This window comes from Thunnus albacares, chromosome 19 (assembly GCF_914725855.1).
Source record: "Thunnus albacares chromosome 19, fThuAlb1.1, whole genome shotgun sequence".
In the NCBI taxonomy this organism is placed as follows: Eukaryota; Metazoa; Chordata; class Actinopteri; order Scombriformes; family Scombridae; genus Thunnus; species Thunnus albacares.
Window position 1 is genome coordinate 21,384,461 of NC_058124.1, and position 16,561 is coordinate 21,401,021.

At 41.5% G+C, this 16,561-nt stretch overlaps 1 protein-coding gene and 2 long non-coding RNA genes across 6 annotated transcripts in view; 1 reads left to right on the top strand and 2 right to left on the bottom strand.

The window, feature by feature from the left end:
• The window catches only part of hivep1 (HIVEP zinc finger 1), a 56,285-nt gene extending 42,761 nt beyond the window's left edge, over positions 1-13,524 (top strand). For all 4 annotated transcript variants that reach the window (XM_044336485.1, XM_044336488.1, XM_044336489.1 and 1 more), the window contains exons 4-9: positions 2,890-8,696; positions 8,805-8,938; positions 9,068-9,243; positions 10,049-10,150; positions 10,916-11,448; positions 11,739-13,524. In XM_044336485.1, the coding sequence (XP_044192420.1) occupies positions 2,890-8,696; positions 8,805-8,938; positions 9,068-9,243; positions 10,049-10,150; positions 10,916-11,448; positions 11,739-12,845 (7,859 nt within the window). In that variant the 3' untranslated portion in view covers positions 12,846-13,524. The remainder of the gene's footprint in view (positions 1-2,889; positions 8,697-8,804; positions 8,939-9,067; positions 9,244-10,048; positions 10,151-10,915; positions 11,449-11,738) is intronic.
• LOC122970371 lies at positions 2,737-10,106 on the bottom strand. The gene is made up of 3 exons (XR_006399187.1): positions 10,018-10,106; positions 9,100-9,229; positions 2,737-2,895 (listed from the first exon to the last, which is right to left on the bottom strand). It is a non-coding gene; the product is annotated as an uncharacterized LOC122970371 (long non-coding RNA).
• The window catches only part of LOC122970372, a 60,970-nt gene continuing 54,503 nt past the window's right edge, over positions 10,095-16,561 (bottom strand). The window contains exon 3 of the long non-coding RNA XR_006399188.1: positions 10,095-10,178. This is a non-coding gene — a long non-coding RNA (uncharacterized LOC122970372). The remainder of the gene's footprint in view (positions 10,179-16,561) is intronic.

Genomic DNA, 16,561 nt, shown 5'->3' on the forward strand with positions numbered 1-16,561 from the left:
ACAATAATCAAATTTATTATAGGGTGTGTTTATCATTGCAGTGTTCTTTTATTAAAATTAGCTTTATTTACATGTAAGTGGAGTTAAAAATACTTTCTGGTTACCACTTGTTGCAGTAGCAGATCCAGCTGCTGTGAAGCATCTGGATTTTTGCGGCACTTAAATGTTTCTGCTTCAGTGAAACTATTTGCAATATATTAAAAGTTTCATTTGGGTTGCACATTCCTTAGAGAATATTTCACAGCAGTGACCTGTCATAACAACAGTTTTAAATTCACATTTCAATTTCTCTGACACATTGAAATGTGAGGACCAAGTTAATGATTAAATACGATAGTTTGCATCCGAGGAAGTAATGATTATACAGGAAATGTTTTATCACTTCAAGAAAACAAGAGATATCATCAGGTAACAATGCAATAACTGTAGTGTTACTGCAATGTACAGCACTAACGCTACAGTAATGGTAGTATTATGTAACTTCATTCAAATAGAAAAGTCATCTTGGTTAAGCAATTGGCAGCGTCATGGTGTCTGTTTAAGCTTTGCCTGAGAATTAACCAGCTGAGCAAACTTTAAAACTGCAACGTTGTCATTTAAAAAAACACCCAGCTTATTTGTAGGACATGCAAGCTTTGATTGAATCATCCACTGTAAATGAGATTGGGAGGAGACGCTAAATAGAAAGGATACAAATAAGAATATCTCAATCCCCTTCTCAAAGTACAGCAAGTACTGATGACCCTTCCTTACCAGTCAAAGGTTAATCTCCATTACAACCCTCTTTAAAAAGAAGTTAAATCTGTCAGTAGTTCCTTCACACAGGATCGCTAAGGCATGGTCTTTATTTTACATTAAAAATTAGCTTCAGACAGTCATGGAAAAAGCTTAGCTACTGTTTGAAAGAATTTGCTGATTGGATGATTTCTTATTTTTATATGAAAATAGCCTTAACAGCTTTTTCTAACAATAAACATTATAGCTGAGGATTGACACTGACACATGTTTGTTTATGAAGTACTTTTTTATGATGGAAAACTTGCGGTGAAGTCATGGAATCTCTTTTGCAGACGGAGAACTAATCCTTTTCCCATGTCTCTTAGCAGTTGATATAAATGTGTTTCTTTGTAAGGCATCTTTCAGACCGGGTTATTGTAGAAAAATCACAGGGTTTACTTTGAGAGCATTTCATATTGGTTTTGTGCTGCCTTCAAGGCTCTTTGGGTGCATGTTTGTGTGGAGAATGGATTAACTCATGTAAAGACAAGGCGTTCCTCAAGCTAATTATGCCAGTGGCCCCGAAGGAGCCCTGACCTCATCCTGGGAAATACCTACACACGCCAGGAAACAGTGACAGGGCATTGCTAAACTTCAGCATCGTGTCCTTTTAAAAACACCTGCTTGAATCAGTATTGCAGGGACAACATGACAAATTATGGGACACCATGGTATGGGCGTGCCCTTTTAAAACAGTGCTGCTTTATTATTAGTGGCAGTGTTGAAATCATACACATGCAGTTTGTCTGTGCTGCCTTAGTTAATTGTTTTCTTTTTAATCGGCCAATCCTACGTAGGTTTTTGAACAGCAAGAAAAGGAAGAAAGGATTGTTTTCTTATGTAATGAAGTGTGGGCCTCTTCAGCATTAGTCACACAGCAAATAAATAAAAGTAAGGGTGATGTGTCTAAGTTGAGTATATCCCACTTCAACAAAAACAGTTACTGATGAAATCACTGTAAACACAGAGTAAAGATTAAAGAGATTTAATGTGGTTATGGTAATGTGGTGGTAGGGTTATGCTTTACTTATGCTGTAGAGCACAATATCTTGTTATATAACAGCTGTGAATGTTATACATAAATTATGTCATTGTATTGAACTATAATTAAAATGCTGCAATCATACATGTATTCTGCATGTTCGTCAGCATTGAATTGATGGTTTTAAGAATGACTGTATGACATTACAAAGCAATTAGAACAAGATTATTATTTGTGTTTCAGTCTGAAAACAGTGTTAAGTGTTGTAAAACCATAATGGTCACCAGAGCTATGTGTGTGTAGGTGTAGAAATAACATTAAACATAAAGTTTTTACAATAGGGAGTAGTAATATAAAGTTAAAGCAATGAGGAGGTAATGCATATATAACAATTAAAAATACTGTAGTAATTTAAACATTAGTGTTTTGTTGTTTTCTTTTTGGGTCTAACAAAGAAATATAATGTCATGTAGGTGTACCAAAAACTTGTTTTTCATGGGTAATGTCTTCATTTTGTCCTCTGTTTGCCAAAAGAGGTTTTAAGGAAAATGTGACTAATAGATGACAAGTGTAGTAATTAGACTTGATAATTCCCTCTACAATTAGTTGATGCTTATCACTGGATACTAAATGTCTGGGATAGAATCATGTTTGTTCATCATTATGGGGAAAAACTGTACTCATTGTTTTCTTTCATGGGTTTAACTGTGGAAGTAAATTTTGGATGAGAATTCTATTTAATATTACAGATAGACAGAGCTAAAAAAAAAAAAAAGGAGAAAAAAAACACACCAGGTCAAGCTTTGAGTCTTGGTGGACTTTTGGACTCTTGGAAATAGTCTCTCTATTTTTAAACCAAATGACTAAATGTCTAAAAATTCTGATCCCTTAATCTAATATAACATGCTACATTTATCTGCAGTCTATTTTTTATTTATTTAAGTGTGTCAAGTTTCAAAAGCCAATAAGGAATCCAATTCAGCACAGAAAATAGAATTTATTTTCTCAGCAGGGACCGTTGTGCTCAATCTGCCCATATGGTACAGTGGAGAAAAAGGTTTAGAAAAAGATGGTGTTTTTGTGCCAACTCTGCTTTTCTTTGTTTCTCATTGTTGTCTGTTTGTCCACAGGGATATCTGAAAGCAGTCGAAGAAATGCAGATAACATAAAAGGCCTGAAGAGGAAAAAGGTTGTTGCAGAGAATCAGCTGAAGAAAATTCCTAAATCTCCAGTGAAGAAGCCTCTGCAGTTGAAAACATCTGAAACTGCTCTCCACGGATCATCGTCCAAGGAAACTACAACTTCTTGCTCCTCCTCCTCCAACAGCCCTTCCCACAATCCTTCAACATCACCCAGTGAGAAAAGAGACCAACAGTATGCCCAATCAGTTGCACCATCCCCTGATAAAGGGGCATCTTCCACTGACCAAGAAAGGCTGAAGCAGGAGGAAACGTCTTCTAGGCCACCATCACATGAGCCTGCAGATGGTGAGGAGGGCTCTTTGATAACAGCTGAAGTGTCTCAGCACAAAGAGAGCAAAGACCCCAGCTTTGAGGGAGATCCTTACCACACCAGTGCTCCACTTGATGTCCTACTTAAGGCCATGGAGCCTGACTTTAGTACTCTGGCTGAGAGGAAAAACTCTTTGCAAGTCACAGCCATTGGAAAACCAGTTTCCACCCTTGATGCTCAATCCAGTGGTGAACTAACAATGCCAGCTGCCAATGTTGGTCTCCAGACCCAAACTTCCCATATGCAGACTTATTATATTGACAAACAAGGCAACTTCATTGGCATTGCAGCACCACTACAGGGAAATGTGCAGACATCTACACAGGGTACCCCCTTGCAGTCCTCTCCGCTTGCCACACCGCATTTTATGCCCGTTGCTTCGAATCCAGAAAAGCCTGGCTTGCACATGAGCTTTAATACTGGACCATCCACTATAACTCATGCGCCTGTTCCCTCCGGCTCCAATGCTTTGCCACAAAGCCAACCACCTATAGTGCACACATGCCAGTCCCTCTCAGCAAGTGTTCCCAGCACCATTCAGGTCCCAGTTACACCTGGAAGCAACCAAATTCAGATGACAACTGTAATGAACTTTGGTGCTGAACAGGTCTCAAAGGACCAAAAACCTAAGAAGCCAGGAAAGTATGTTTGTGAATACTGCAGCCGAGCATGTGCAAAACCCAGTGTGCTGCTCAAACACATAAGGTCTCACACAGGAGAGAGACCATACCCCTGTGTTACTTGTGGCTTCTCATTCAAAACCAAGAGTAACTTGTACAAGCACAAGAAATCCCATGCTCATGCTATAAAACTGGGTCTCATTGCACGCTCTGAATCTGGAGGTGGATCACTATCACAAGAATCTGACAAAGCCCTCGGAACACATTCGGAGGCGGAGGAGAGCGGGGACAGTGATGAGGAAGGTAGCACTGCAGACTTGGACCCTGAATCATCACAGAGCAGTGTGGCAGCTTTATCGGAAAACAGTTTACAGAGTGCAGGTACAACCCAAGCAAGCCACGGGGAAGCGGACTCGTCAGCTGTGTTTGACTCAATGAAACCAGCCCTTGGTCAGAGGGCTCATGAGCCCAAAGTGACGGCTGCACTTCCAAAAGTTGTTGTATATCCAGTTAATGTCTCCCCTCTGAGGGCAGATAGCCCGAGAGTTACAGGTGCAGCACCTGAGCAAGCTGCAGCACAACGGCAACGAGAGTGCCAGACTGGTAATCTGAGATCAAACATCACAGTCCTGTCATCTCTGAAAGAAGTGGATGGTACAAATCAATCACTAGATACTGTAAGTGAAGATGAAGACCAACAGTGCAAGTCTCCACTGTTAGTTGGACATGCACAGCTTCAGAGGCAACAAGCGACAGACTTTTCTCAACAGCAACAGGCTAAGTGCCTACTTAGTCCCCGCAGTTTGGGAAGCACAGATTCTGGCTACTTCTCACGCTCTGAAAGTGCTGACCAGGCCATGAGTCCACCTAGCCCATTTGTAAAGATAACTCCCCCAGACATTGACATAGCCAAGAATACTCTTCCCATTGTCCCTCCTGTGGTTGCTGCAGTAATGCATGTAGCAGCTGAGCAAAAGCCGAGGGCCATAGAAGGACAGATGCGTCCACCATTAGAAGCAAAAGCACTCTCTCTGGAAGAACGAATTTCAAAGTTGATATCAGATAATGAGGCAGTGGTTGACAACAAGCAGCTGGACAGTGTCAAACCAAGGAGAACATCTCTCTCAAGGAGAGGTAGCATAGACTCCCCTAAATCATACATATTTAAAGACTCTTTTCAGTTTGATCTTAAACCAATGGGAAGACGGTCAAGTTCCAGCTCAGACATCCCTAAGTCCCCATTCACCCCCACAGATAAATCAAAGCCAGTATTTCTTCTCTCTGTACCTTCTCAATACCCGCCAATGGATTGTTTGCCAATAACAAGGAGTAACTCTATGCCTACCACACCAGGACATTCTGCTCTTCCCCTCAATGTTGCCCCCCTCCCCCACCCTTTGCGAATTTGTCAGTCATTTGATGACAAAATTAGTTCATTGAATGATGATGTATTTTCATCAGCCCCGTCAACCCCAAATCCAGCAATACATTCTCGCACCTTAGTCAGACAAGCAGCAGTGGAGGACTTCTCCACAAGTGAGGGGCATGGCCTCCCTTCTGTTCGCTCTATGGATGAAGGCTATCATGGTCTAAGCAATTCCACAGAACTAATGCAAAGAAGCAGATCTTTTGAATACAACCAGGACAGAAACAGAAAGCCTCAGCAGAATAAAGGCACAATGTATGAGTGTGAAACTTGTCGTAACCGGTACAGAAAGTTAGAGAATTTTGAAACTCACAAGAAATTTTACTGCTCTGAGCTCCATGGTCCAAAAAACAAGCCAAATGCTGTTAAAGAAACGGATCAAGATGTTTTTCATGTTAACATACAACAGCCTCTAGTCCCTAGATCAACTATTGGTTCAGGAATACTTGATCAACAGACATCAATTAGGAAGAGAAGGAAAATGAAAAGTGTTGGAGATGAGGATGATCAATCTCCAACTGACACCATTCCACCTTGTTCAGTTAGTTTTGATTCATGTCAGCTACCAACAGCTCTGGCAAGTCGGACTTTTTCTCAGCATGCTGTAATAGTAGACATCCAGCCCAAAAACAACCAGTCAAAGCTACCTCAGATTCAGCTCATAGCAAGAGGTATGAATACTTCAGATTCCAGACTGTCACCAATACGAGAAACCCAAATCAGCACCTGTAGTAAAGGAGAGATGCAAAGGCAAGGCAGCGGTACTTCAGTCATTAGACACACCAACTCTCTCAGCAGACCCAATTCATTTGAGACAGAATCTATTGACAGGGCCTCTCCTGTTGATGGTATGGAAAAAGATCCCTTAAACAAGCCCAAAACAGATGCAATTATAAATGCTTCAGCTGACAGCTACCATGAAAAAATGTCCAAACCCAAGAGTGCTGACTTTGGAAAACAAAGGATGGAACAATGCACTGATGGTACAGTAGCAGCAGTTAGTGAAAATTCTACTCCTGTCCATCAGTCTCGTCTGGTTCGTCAAAACAACATCCAGGTCCCTGAGATTTTGGTCACAGAGGAGCCTGACAGAGAACATGAATCACAGACTTCTGAGCCAGCAGATAAGCCTGCAGATCAATTCAGCTGGCCTCAGAGAAGTGAGAGTTTGTCAAAGTTACCCGCAGAGAAACTTCCGCCTAAAAAGAAAAGAATTCGTCTTGCTCAAATGGACCACTCCTCAGGTGAATCCAGTTTTGAGTCCAGCCTCTCACGAAGCCTCAGCAGGGACAGCAGTCTATCTCGCTGTTCGAGCATTTCAGCCTCTTTTGACAGGGATGAACAATCTAGGTCAGAGAGTCCATCTAGAGGGGAGTGTGTCAGCAAAATTCCAGAGGCTCAAGGTCTGCCAACAGCCTTCAACACTCTTGGTGTGCCTGGAATGATGAGGCGTGCCGCATCTGAACAGATCACTTGTACTCAACCCTCTGTGGAGATTTCATGTGACTATCGTAGCAAGTCTTTTGACTGTGGCAATGTATCTCCCAGCAGATCTCTGTCACCTGTTGGCCAGCCAAAAAGTGGACAAATCTCGCAACTTTCTCAGGTGCCACTTATTGAAAGGAGGCGGGGGCCATTAGTTCGCCAAATGTCTTTAAAAATAGGCCCAGAGAGTCAGCAACCTGTTCGGAAAGCTGTCATACCTCTAGATAAACCTCCCATTACAAATGTTAGCTCTTTATCTCAGAATAGATCCCAGCAAATTCATATTGCCAATAGGCGCAACATGGCTCAACCTTTTATCTTACATTCTGGAGAACCACCCTTGCAAAAGAATGAGCAAATGGTGCAAAGTATTCATTTGGGCAGCCCGACTCAGCAGCCTCAAGTCCATGGCCTTCCACACCCTTGGCATCAAACATCAAGGGTTCAAATATGCCAAAAGTTACAACAACCTCTGAGCCAGATCTTAGTTTGTCGTGAGAATGTCCAAAATAAGCCAGCTGACTCTGAAGAAAAGAAATGTTTTGTGCCCAAATACCAATTGCAGTGTCCTGCCATGAGAGCTAGCCAAACATTTTCATTCTCCAACACACAGGGAACTCAGATAGCCTTGCCAGTTTTAACAATACCTATTGCCAATCCAATTTTGAGCATTTCAAAATCATCAGATGTACTCCAAAATGTATACGTTGCTCAACCCAATCAACGGCTGTCTGAGATTAAGACCAAGACTGGAGTTTTGCCAGGTGAACAGCAAAGGGATCCATTCAGTCAAACCCAAGCAGGTGCTATAACATTGCCACAGATCCTGATCACTCCTGAGCAGATGCACCCTGCTCCCTCTGTGTCCAATAAAAATACCATCCCATCCAGTCACAGTGTAGATAGTGATGCCCATGCTGTACCAGCTGTTAAGAAGGATAGGACTCAAACTCAGATTGTTAGCAGTCATAACCATACAGGAGAACGAGCACCTTCTCTTGGGTCTTTACATTGCACACAGAAACTGGCATCAGTAACACTCTGCCCACAGCAGGAACCCACTGCCTCAAGTAAAAGAATGCTGTCACCTGCCAACAGCTTGGACATCTACATGGAAAAGCACCAAAAACGAGCTAAAGATGAGCATGGTGTGGCCTGTCTAACTGATGGCAGATCAGTCAATTATCTTAACTCCAAGATGTCAGAGGTGACCCGACAGCGGAAGCTAACACTTGTTAGGCAGGTTTGCACAACTGAACCAGTGGATAGTCCCATTGAAACTGAGGCACCACCTTTGCCTCAGGTTAAAACAGACAGAGAGAAGGACTCAGAGGCTATTGATGACATTAAGCCAATGTCACCTGACAGTGCTGGGCTGGAAAAAGACATAAGCACTGTTATTCCTGAAGAGGCTGGCCCTGCCCTAAATACTACACCTGGTGGCCAGGGCAGCGCCATGCCAGCTAATAACACTCTGAAGCCTCAAGAGAAAGCTGAGGAACAGAGGTGGACTCCTACCAAATCTCCTATTAGGCCCTCCAGCTTCCATGGTGGTCAGGTGAAACTGACCACATCTGTTTCTGTGGTTAACACAAAAGACAGCCATCGCCTGTCTTTCCCCAGCCTGAAGACTGCTACCACTTTCACATGGTGTTTCTTGATGAAGAGGAAACCTCTTCATGTGCCACAGACTGACCTGAAGACTTCAGCGTATGCTGCCTGGACAGTCAGCCCAAACAACCCTAACCCACTTGGGTTGCCCACCAAGGTGGTCATGTCTTTGTTTGACTCCAAGCAGAGCTCTAAGAAAATACACTACACCTCGGCCATAAGAACTTGTGGAAAATCTGATATCTTGTCTTACTCAGGCAAGCTGAAAGACATCATGCCAAGGGTAAGAACTAATTTCCTGCACAGTTTAGACAATCTTAATGTTTCTTGTATATTACTGCCTTGTTTATTGAATCATATTGATAAACACATCAATTACATCTCTCTGCAGCTGCCAATAACCCAGAAGTCTGTATCAATTGAAACCAGAAGTAAAGTGCAACCAGAAACTCAGGCCAGCAGTGAGTCAGACAAGGACTTGGCATCTAAAACAGAACCAAGACGGGTCAAAATATTTGATGGCGGGTACGATTCTAAACAATTAATTAAATGAATCAATTAATTAATTTAATATCAAAATTAGAACTCTTATTTGCTTAAGTTTTATGTGTTTGTCTTCCATGTTATGTTAACCTTATGTCTGCAACCCCACAGATACAAATCTAATGAAGAGTATGTCTACGTACGTGGGCGTGGGCGCGGTAAATACATCTGTGAGGAATGTGGGATCCGCTGTAAGAAACCCAGCATGCTGCGTAAACATATTCGCACCCACTCTGATGTCCGGCCATACCACTGTGTCCACTGCAACTTCTCCTTCAAGACAAAAGGTTAGAGCTTAGTGGTTAGTCAGTGTTTAAAGCTGTAAATCTAAAACCACAACTCCTTTATTTGGGTACATATGTTATGATATAATAGAGATGTTTTTTTTTGGCAATGAAATATTTTCCTATCAACCTTTGATTAAAATTCCAAGTTTGAAGTTAGTGAAACTTAGTTTTTCCCTTCTTGCAGTGCATAGACAGTGTCAGTACCTTCACACTAATCAACTGTCTAGAAAATAATTGAAATGTATCCTCAAGTCAAGTTAATATAGTACATCATCACATAGTACATGATCCAGATATTACCCATATATGAGATTTTTGTCTCTTTTTTGCATTATTTTATGATATTTAATTGTATGTAGTTCTAAATTACTGGATACACTCACCATGATGAATTTAGTTCCACAAATCTTAATTGGAAAAAAAAAATGTTCGCACACTTCACTTACATCTGAACATACAATTTTTTTCCACCACAATTTACATCTGAGACTATATATTTGAATAGACTTGAACTGCTACATTCACTTATTCTTTTTAGGAGCTATGAAATTAAAGATGTGGTTTCACCATCTCTTAAACCAAGACAGTATGATTCACCATTCTTTATCGAACTTGCCTACCCACGCGACACTGCAGAACAGTACTTGGTGTCAGAGCAACCCACGTTCATTTAAAAATGTCTTTATCAGTTACTCACCCTTTACATACAGCTTGCCCAAAGACCGTATTCTCTTACATAAACTCCTTCTGTGCTATTGTTCAAGCTCTACCCACCTATAAGACCTTTCTGCCTCTCTTCTTGCAGGAAATCTGACCAAGCACATGAAATCCAAGGCCCACAGTAAGAAGTGCATGGAGATGGGGGTGCCTGAGGGTCTCATTGAGGATCAAGATGCAGAGGACTCTGGTACAGTGCTCCACCGCTCAGCCTTAGCCTAGGGGAAAATATAGTAGGATTATTGTGTGCTTGAAGCCACAGTTTTTAAAACAAAATTTAAAAAAATGAAGGGTTTTTTAATAATTAAGGGTTTCTTAACAGTATCTTGTCAGATATGTATTAGTGACTTCTACAGAAAGGTCTTGTTTACCCCATTTGCTTTGGTTTCAAACAACAGGATCGCCCTTCTTTAAATAGTTCTGTTGATGGCATGAGATATAAAACACAGATTGTCCCTGTTTGTGCTCTGTTGCTATGTCGATCAATAGCTTTGCCATGGTCTAATTAGAAATTCTAAATGCAGCTTCTTCCTCTGTTAACTCAAAGCGCATGTGGGCGGCATGCACAGCGTTTAGAAAGAGGAAATTGCTGCGTCTAATTTTAGAAAAAAAAAAAGAGAGAGAGAAGCTGCCTGAAAGCATTCTATGGTCCCAGTCTCTAAGAGCATATTTGTTTTTCCTCCTCTGCCTGTGATGGAGCTCAGGGGCGTATAGTGGTCTAGGGTGTAAAACACTAGTGCTGCACCAGCACAAAACATCAATTTTATTCTTAGTGGTGGATTTTCTCACCGTGAGAGAGAAACCTAGATGATAATGGAAGACTTTTAATGAATGAAAGTGACAGAGATGCTTCTGAAGATGCTTTCTTTTTTCATACTAGCTGTGATGACTCATATTTTCTGCAGAATACTGAGAATAGACATCCCCCTCACTTACAGTATTCTCTCATCTGCAGGAGACCGCAGTCATGTGAGCAGTGCTGACCGTCAAGATTCAGATGGTGATGACTCCGATGGCCCTGATGATGAAGAGAATGACGACAACGAGGAGGAAGAGGAAGACAGCCAAGCAGAGTCTGGCCTGTCTACCAATCCTTCTGTTTCTGCCAGCCCACAGCATATTCCTTCCAAAGAGGCTGAGATACCTCCTAGCGCCCTCCTCGCCCAGATGTCAATCAGCTCAGTTTCCCTCCCTCTATCCCAGCCTCCAGCCCCTGAATCCCACACATCAGACTCAGAATCTGTCCCCATGATGAGCCCCGTGTCCCTGAGCAAGCAGATATCCATCTCTGGGTGCTGCTCCAGCTCAATGCCCCTTCCTTACTCTCCTCCACCTGTTGCCACCACATCAGACTCCTACATCTCAGACACAGAGTCAGTGCACATGATGAGCCCAGTGTCACCATGCAGGCAGATGTCCATCGACTACCCTGACTTTGATGTGCCCCCTAGTCCCCCAGTGCCAGGCAAGGGCTTCAAGCTTGGCCAGGTGAGACCCATGTATTCTCATTGTGTGTCTCTCCACCACCCCCTACCTGCCTCCCTTCTTTCCTATCCATACCCTTACTTTGAATCCTGCATGCGAGGCACTTCCACAAAGCTCCTGTGAATGCTCTAAAAAAAAAGAAAAAGGTGAATAGTCTTATAATAATGATTTGATTAGGCTTGGTGGATTGATCCAAATATGATTTCATCTTCTTCAAATCTTCAAGGATTGTGCCACAGCTAAGTCACAAAATAAGATTGAATATCTATTTTTTTTTTCCTCTCTTTTCATAGGACACCATCTCTGCCCCTCATTCTGTGCCAACCAGTGAATCGGGCATACCAGTGGACCGGAGCACTCAGACTTCCTATGCTTCTCAAGGTCCTATGCACTTTCCCCAACATGGTCTATCTCAAACACCAGGAGCAGAGACACAGACCCACCTGTTCAGTCACCTGCCTCTGCACTCCCAGCAGCCTTCTCGCTCCTCTTACAGTATGGTCCCAGTTGGGGGGATCCAGCTGGTGCCCGCTGGCCTGGCAGCTTACTCCACCTTTGTACCGATCCAGGCTGGCCCTGTCCAGCTCACCATTCCAGCAGTGAGCGTCATTCACAGAAACACGAGCCCGTTACCAGCTCCCAACACTCCACCCCAGCCGGAGGGCTTGCAGACACAGCCCCTTGTGGTCCAGGAGCCAATCAGTAGTGTTGTGCCCTGCTTCCCCCTGGGGCAGGTCGCTGGCTTGCAGGCTCAAACAATACAGCCAGTGGGTCTGGAGACACTCAACCTCATGGGGCTGACCAACACGGGCCTGGCACCCACCCAGCTGCTACCCCAGCAAGGGCTCACCCTCAATGCCACCCTGGGCCTGCAGGTTTTAGCTGCCAACCCCACCTCCCAAAGCAGCACCGGCCCCCAGACACATGTGCCGGGCCTGCAGATAGTTAACATCGCCCTGCCTGCCATCATTCCTTCTCTAAGCCCTCTGTCTGCCCTTAGTCCTCTCCCCGGGTCTTCTGAGAGGCAGGGCAGCCCAGACGCTCTGGCAGCACAGCCATCTCAAATTGAACATCCTTCAAGGAGTTGCATGCCTGCTTCCCCGCCGGCCCCTTTGATGGTCAACAGCCCTCCAGAACTGACCTCAGGCAGCAGGCCCAGCCCTGGAGGTGCAGCAGAGCTCATACAGACTTTGGAGAGGGAAGAAAGAAATAAATCCCCACAGCAGCATCCATCACCAGCTCCACAGAGTCGAGGAGACAGTGTTAAGGATTCACCAGTTGAGGGAGCTAGTGATCCTGCACCTCCCAGACCACTGCCAGTGTCCAGCTGGCAGAAGGTAACTGATGACTATAATGAGGTATCCAGTGATGATGAAGACAGACTGGTCATTGCCACCTGAAGACCCCCAAGCGGAAAGCTCTTCTATGTTCTCTTTTTGTAATTCTTGTCACTTTGTAAGACTGAAAACACTTCTTCAGGGGTTTGTTTCTTTGCAAATCACCTTTCAAAGCACAGATGCTGACCTTCATATTGTACGTGCAATCATATGACAATTATAATGATGACCAATCATTTTATTTTTACTTTTTTGTCAGCTCCAATTTTTTTTGTACATGTTGTATAGACAATTGTGCCTTTATGGAGTTTCTTGTTTAGGAACCTGTACATAATTCCTTATAAATTCAGTAGTTGCTTGTGTTTATTTCAAAAAACTAGAAGTAAAGAGAGGCATAACAATGGAGGATATGAGTTTTATTTTGGAGGACTTGTCATTCGTAAATTTATGGAATTATAAATGTTGTACTGGTATATGTACATTTCTATGGATTATGGGGCAATGTTTCTGTGTACAGATGTTGTGTTCAACTATTTATTATAATCCATCTAGTGCCCATTATGATTCATAAGTCCATAGGTATGTGCATTATGGTAGCTTTACATTGCTGTATCAATATTCTTAATTGTATCAGTAAAAATTTGTTTACAAACAAAGTGATGTCACTGTATTTTGTTGGTCAAACACTAAAAATATAGTACATATTTCACTGGACATCAAAAACAGATAACACATTCATACACTAACATTAAATCATAGACAATCAGAGTATTAGAGTATTCATTCTAATTAACAGATGAAATTGATCAATACAAATTGTTGGAGTCAGTGTTAACAGTGGGGCCGTGGAGTGGATCAAATTCTCTAAATCATTTTGAAACATATCATGATTTACTCTTATTGATATATAATATTGTAGTGATCATATTTTCCATATTAAAACATAAAAGAATTGGAGGTGCGACAATGAATCGATTAGTCAACTGTCAGAAAATAAATCTGCAATAATTTTGATGATCAAGTTATCATTTAGGTCATTTTATAAACATAAACTCACTCATCCAAGCTTTGCAAATGTGAATATTTTCTGTTTTTTTAAGTCTCCAGATTTGGTGATAGTTTACATACCAAACGCTTTATTGATTCATTGAGAAAACAATTAGTAGATTAATTGATAATGAAAATAGTAATTATTTGCAGCCTAAACTGGCTGCTGAAAGTCAAGTAGAAAAATAAAGCATTTCACTCCAAAATGAGTTTTGAAGTAAGTGATAATGTAGTATATACTACATAGAAAGTAGGACTGTGATTAATGGCTATTATGTCCAGCTCAATATTAAAAAATGTTTATACCCAGCAACAATAATCTGATTAATTAATATGTGCACTTTTATAATATACTACAAGTTACTCTACAGCAAATTAGAGATATTTAGTTGTTAAATCACTTACAGCATCTGCATGAGGTCTGACTAATCAACCACTGAGATGCTCTGCGGAGCCCAAATAAAGCCTCTTGCATGACAATGAAACATTCAGCATAAGATGAACCAGTTCTTAAAATAAATGACTGGATACGTGTCTGTAACAATAGTTGTGACATTTGTGTGTCACTCAAAATCATTTTCCACCACTATAATTATATACTGTACCATTCTGCTTTCTAACATTTCTATGGAGCTCAACAGAGACATAAACTAAAATATTACTATTGTGTTTTTTTCTGTATGAAGACAATAATGTAAACATTTCACGCCGCATACAGTAAAAACAATTACATCTCCTTCAACATCCCACTAACTATAAAAGGTGACATGTACTGTGGAGCAAAGATCATTTAGATTCAATCCTCAGGAGACAACTTCATGATCCTCTCAACATCACACTGATAACAGTTAATTAAAAAATCACCATTTGGCCAATCAAACGAGTGGCACTTGATGAAAAATTATATTTGTTTTAATTTACACCTACAGGTAAAGTAATGGTTAAAGAGCTCTCAGAGGACCAGGACCAAACATAACAATCTGGCCTCAATGAGGGAAATTCTACTCTCATCTCAAGAGGCTTTACTGTGATAACCTGCTTGTTCCCATTCAGAAGGTGACTCATCCATCTAGAGTATAGACCCCCTCCTTCCTCAGGGCTGACTGAAACCTGTAGAGGATGCAATAGCAAAGTGAACAGAGACCTCTAGAGGTGAATATCTGCTAGTGCTGAGAAGACAAATGAAGGCTGATGGAAGTCCACTAAATCCCAAGCACAGTCAGAACAAAAGTCTTACATAACACATCATCACCACAGCATCACAGCAGCTGCACGGTCTCACTAGATAAACTCGAGAGTCCAAATTTGAACTGAAACATAACAAATCTGCCAGCTCTGCTCTGTTGTTTCTGTCCTGTATGAAGAGAGAGGACAGCTACTCCTGCCAGTAGCACAAGCTGTTCCCCTGGCCAGTGGAAACTCCTAACACTAGCCTCTGATTAGGGGCCTCAAAGGTGCAGCATGTCAGGATACTTTACTCAAGACTTTCCCACTTTATGCATGCACGCATACACACGAACACAGTCAATTTTCCACCACTGCCTTACACACACAATGTCTCCGTGTGTGTATGTGTGTGTGTGAGTGATTTATGGAGATGAAGTACCCCTCAGTTTCCACAGTTTTTCCCTCCACCAACAACCATTAGATTAACAGCCACTTTGGAACCAGTTTATACGTTCAGTAATCAGCATCACTTCATTAATCAGTTAATAAAACACAGCAGTTGTGGAGCACAAGGTACAGAGCCAGCAGGACCTTATATTCATCGCAAGGGGATGATGTAAGACAACATGCAATCAGGAAGACAGACTGCCTAGTAGGTTAGATTTGATTATACATATATGTTTTGGATTTTAAGCAGAATTAATGCTCTATAAATAAGACACTTCATCTAGTTATAGCTCAGATTGTTGTGAAGAGTTGTGCTCAAAAAGAACAATATGTAAAAGATGTGTTGTTATGTCATACTGGGTGTCTACTATAAGGCTTTAAGACTAAACTACTATATTCTTAGGGTCAGTGAATAAGGTGCATTACACTTTGATTTATTTTCCAACTCAGTTCTCCAGTCCAGATCATGCAAAGGGCAACATCCCCTCGTACCAGGCAGCTTCTTTGTCTGCAGCAGTGCAACTAATGTATAGAAACAAAGTTCAAACTCTGATACGTGACAAGATTGCTGCTTTAGAACAGGGTAAAATATCTATCAAGAAGTACTTTTACTGCTGAAACTAAGTGAGTTTATAATGTACTTGCACTTTTTCAGTATACATTTGATACCATTTTCATTTAAAATTATTTTTATGAACATATTGAGGTTTGTTACTACTGTTTTTCAAAAGGCAAGAAAAATGGTGAAGACCACATTGTGCTATTGTCATCAAATCAAGTGGATTTTATATTGATAAATAATATCTCACCACTTTAAGAAATACTGGTGATATGGATGAATTCACATTAATGGAGTTACAGTCAGGATGCCCAACTGAGGCTGTTGAGGCACTTTTGTACTTGTCTTGCACTAAAAATGTAGTTTATTACTGGACACTATGACTGAACTGTACAGTGTATATTCAAAACATAACTGTAGTTACAGTATGGACGTAGGTTTTAGGCCTGTCTCTATTCTCAGATTGTTTATTATTTATGTCATGACATTTGAGTGTCCTGATCTCAACTGTATTGTGATTTTAATCTGAGGAATCAGATCTCTGACTGAATTTGAGGCT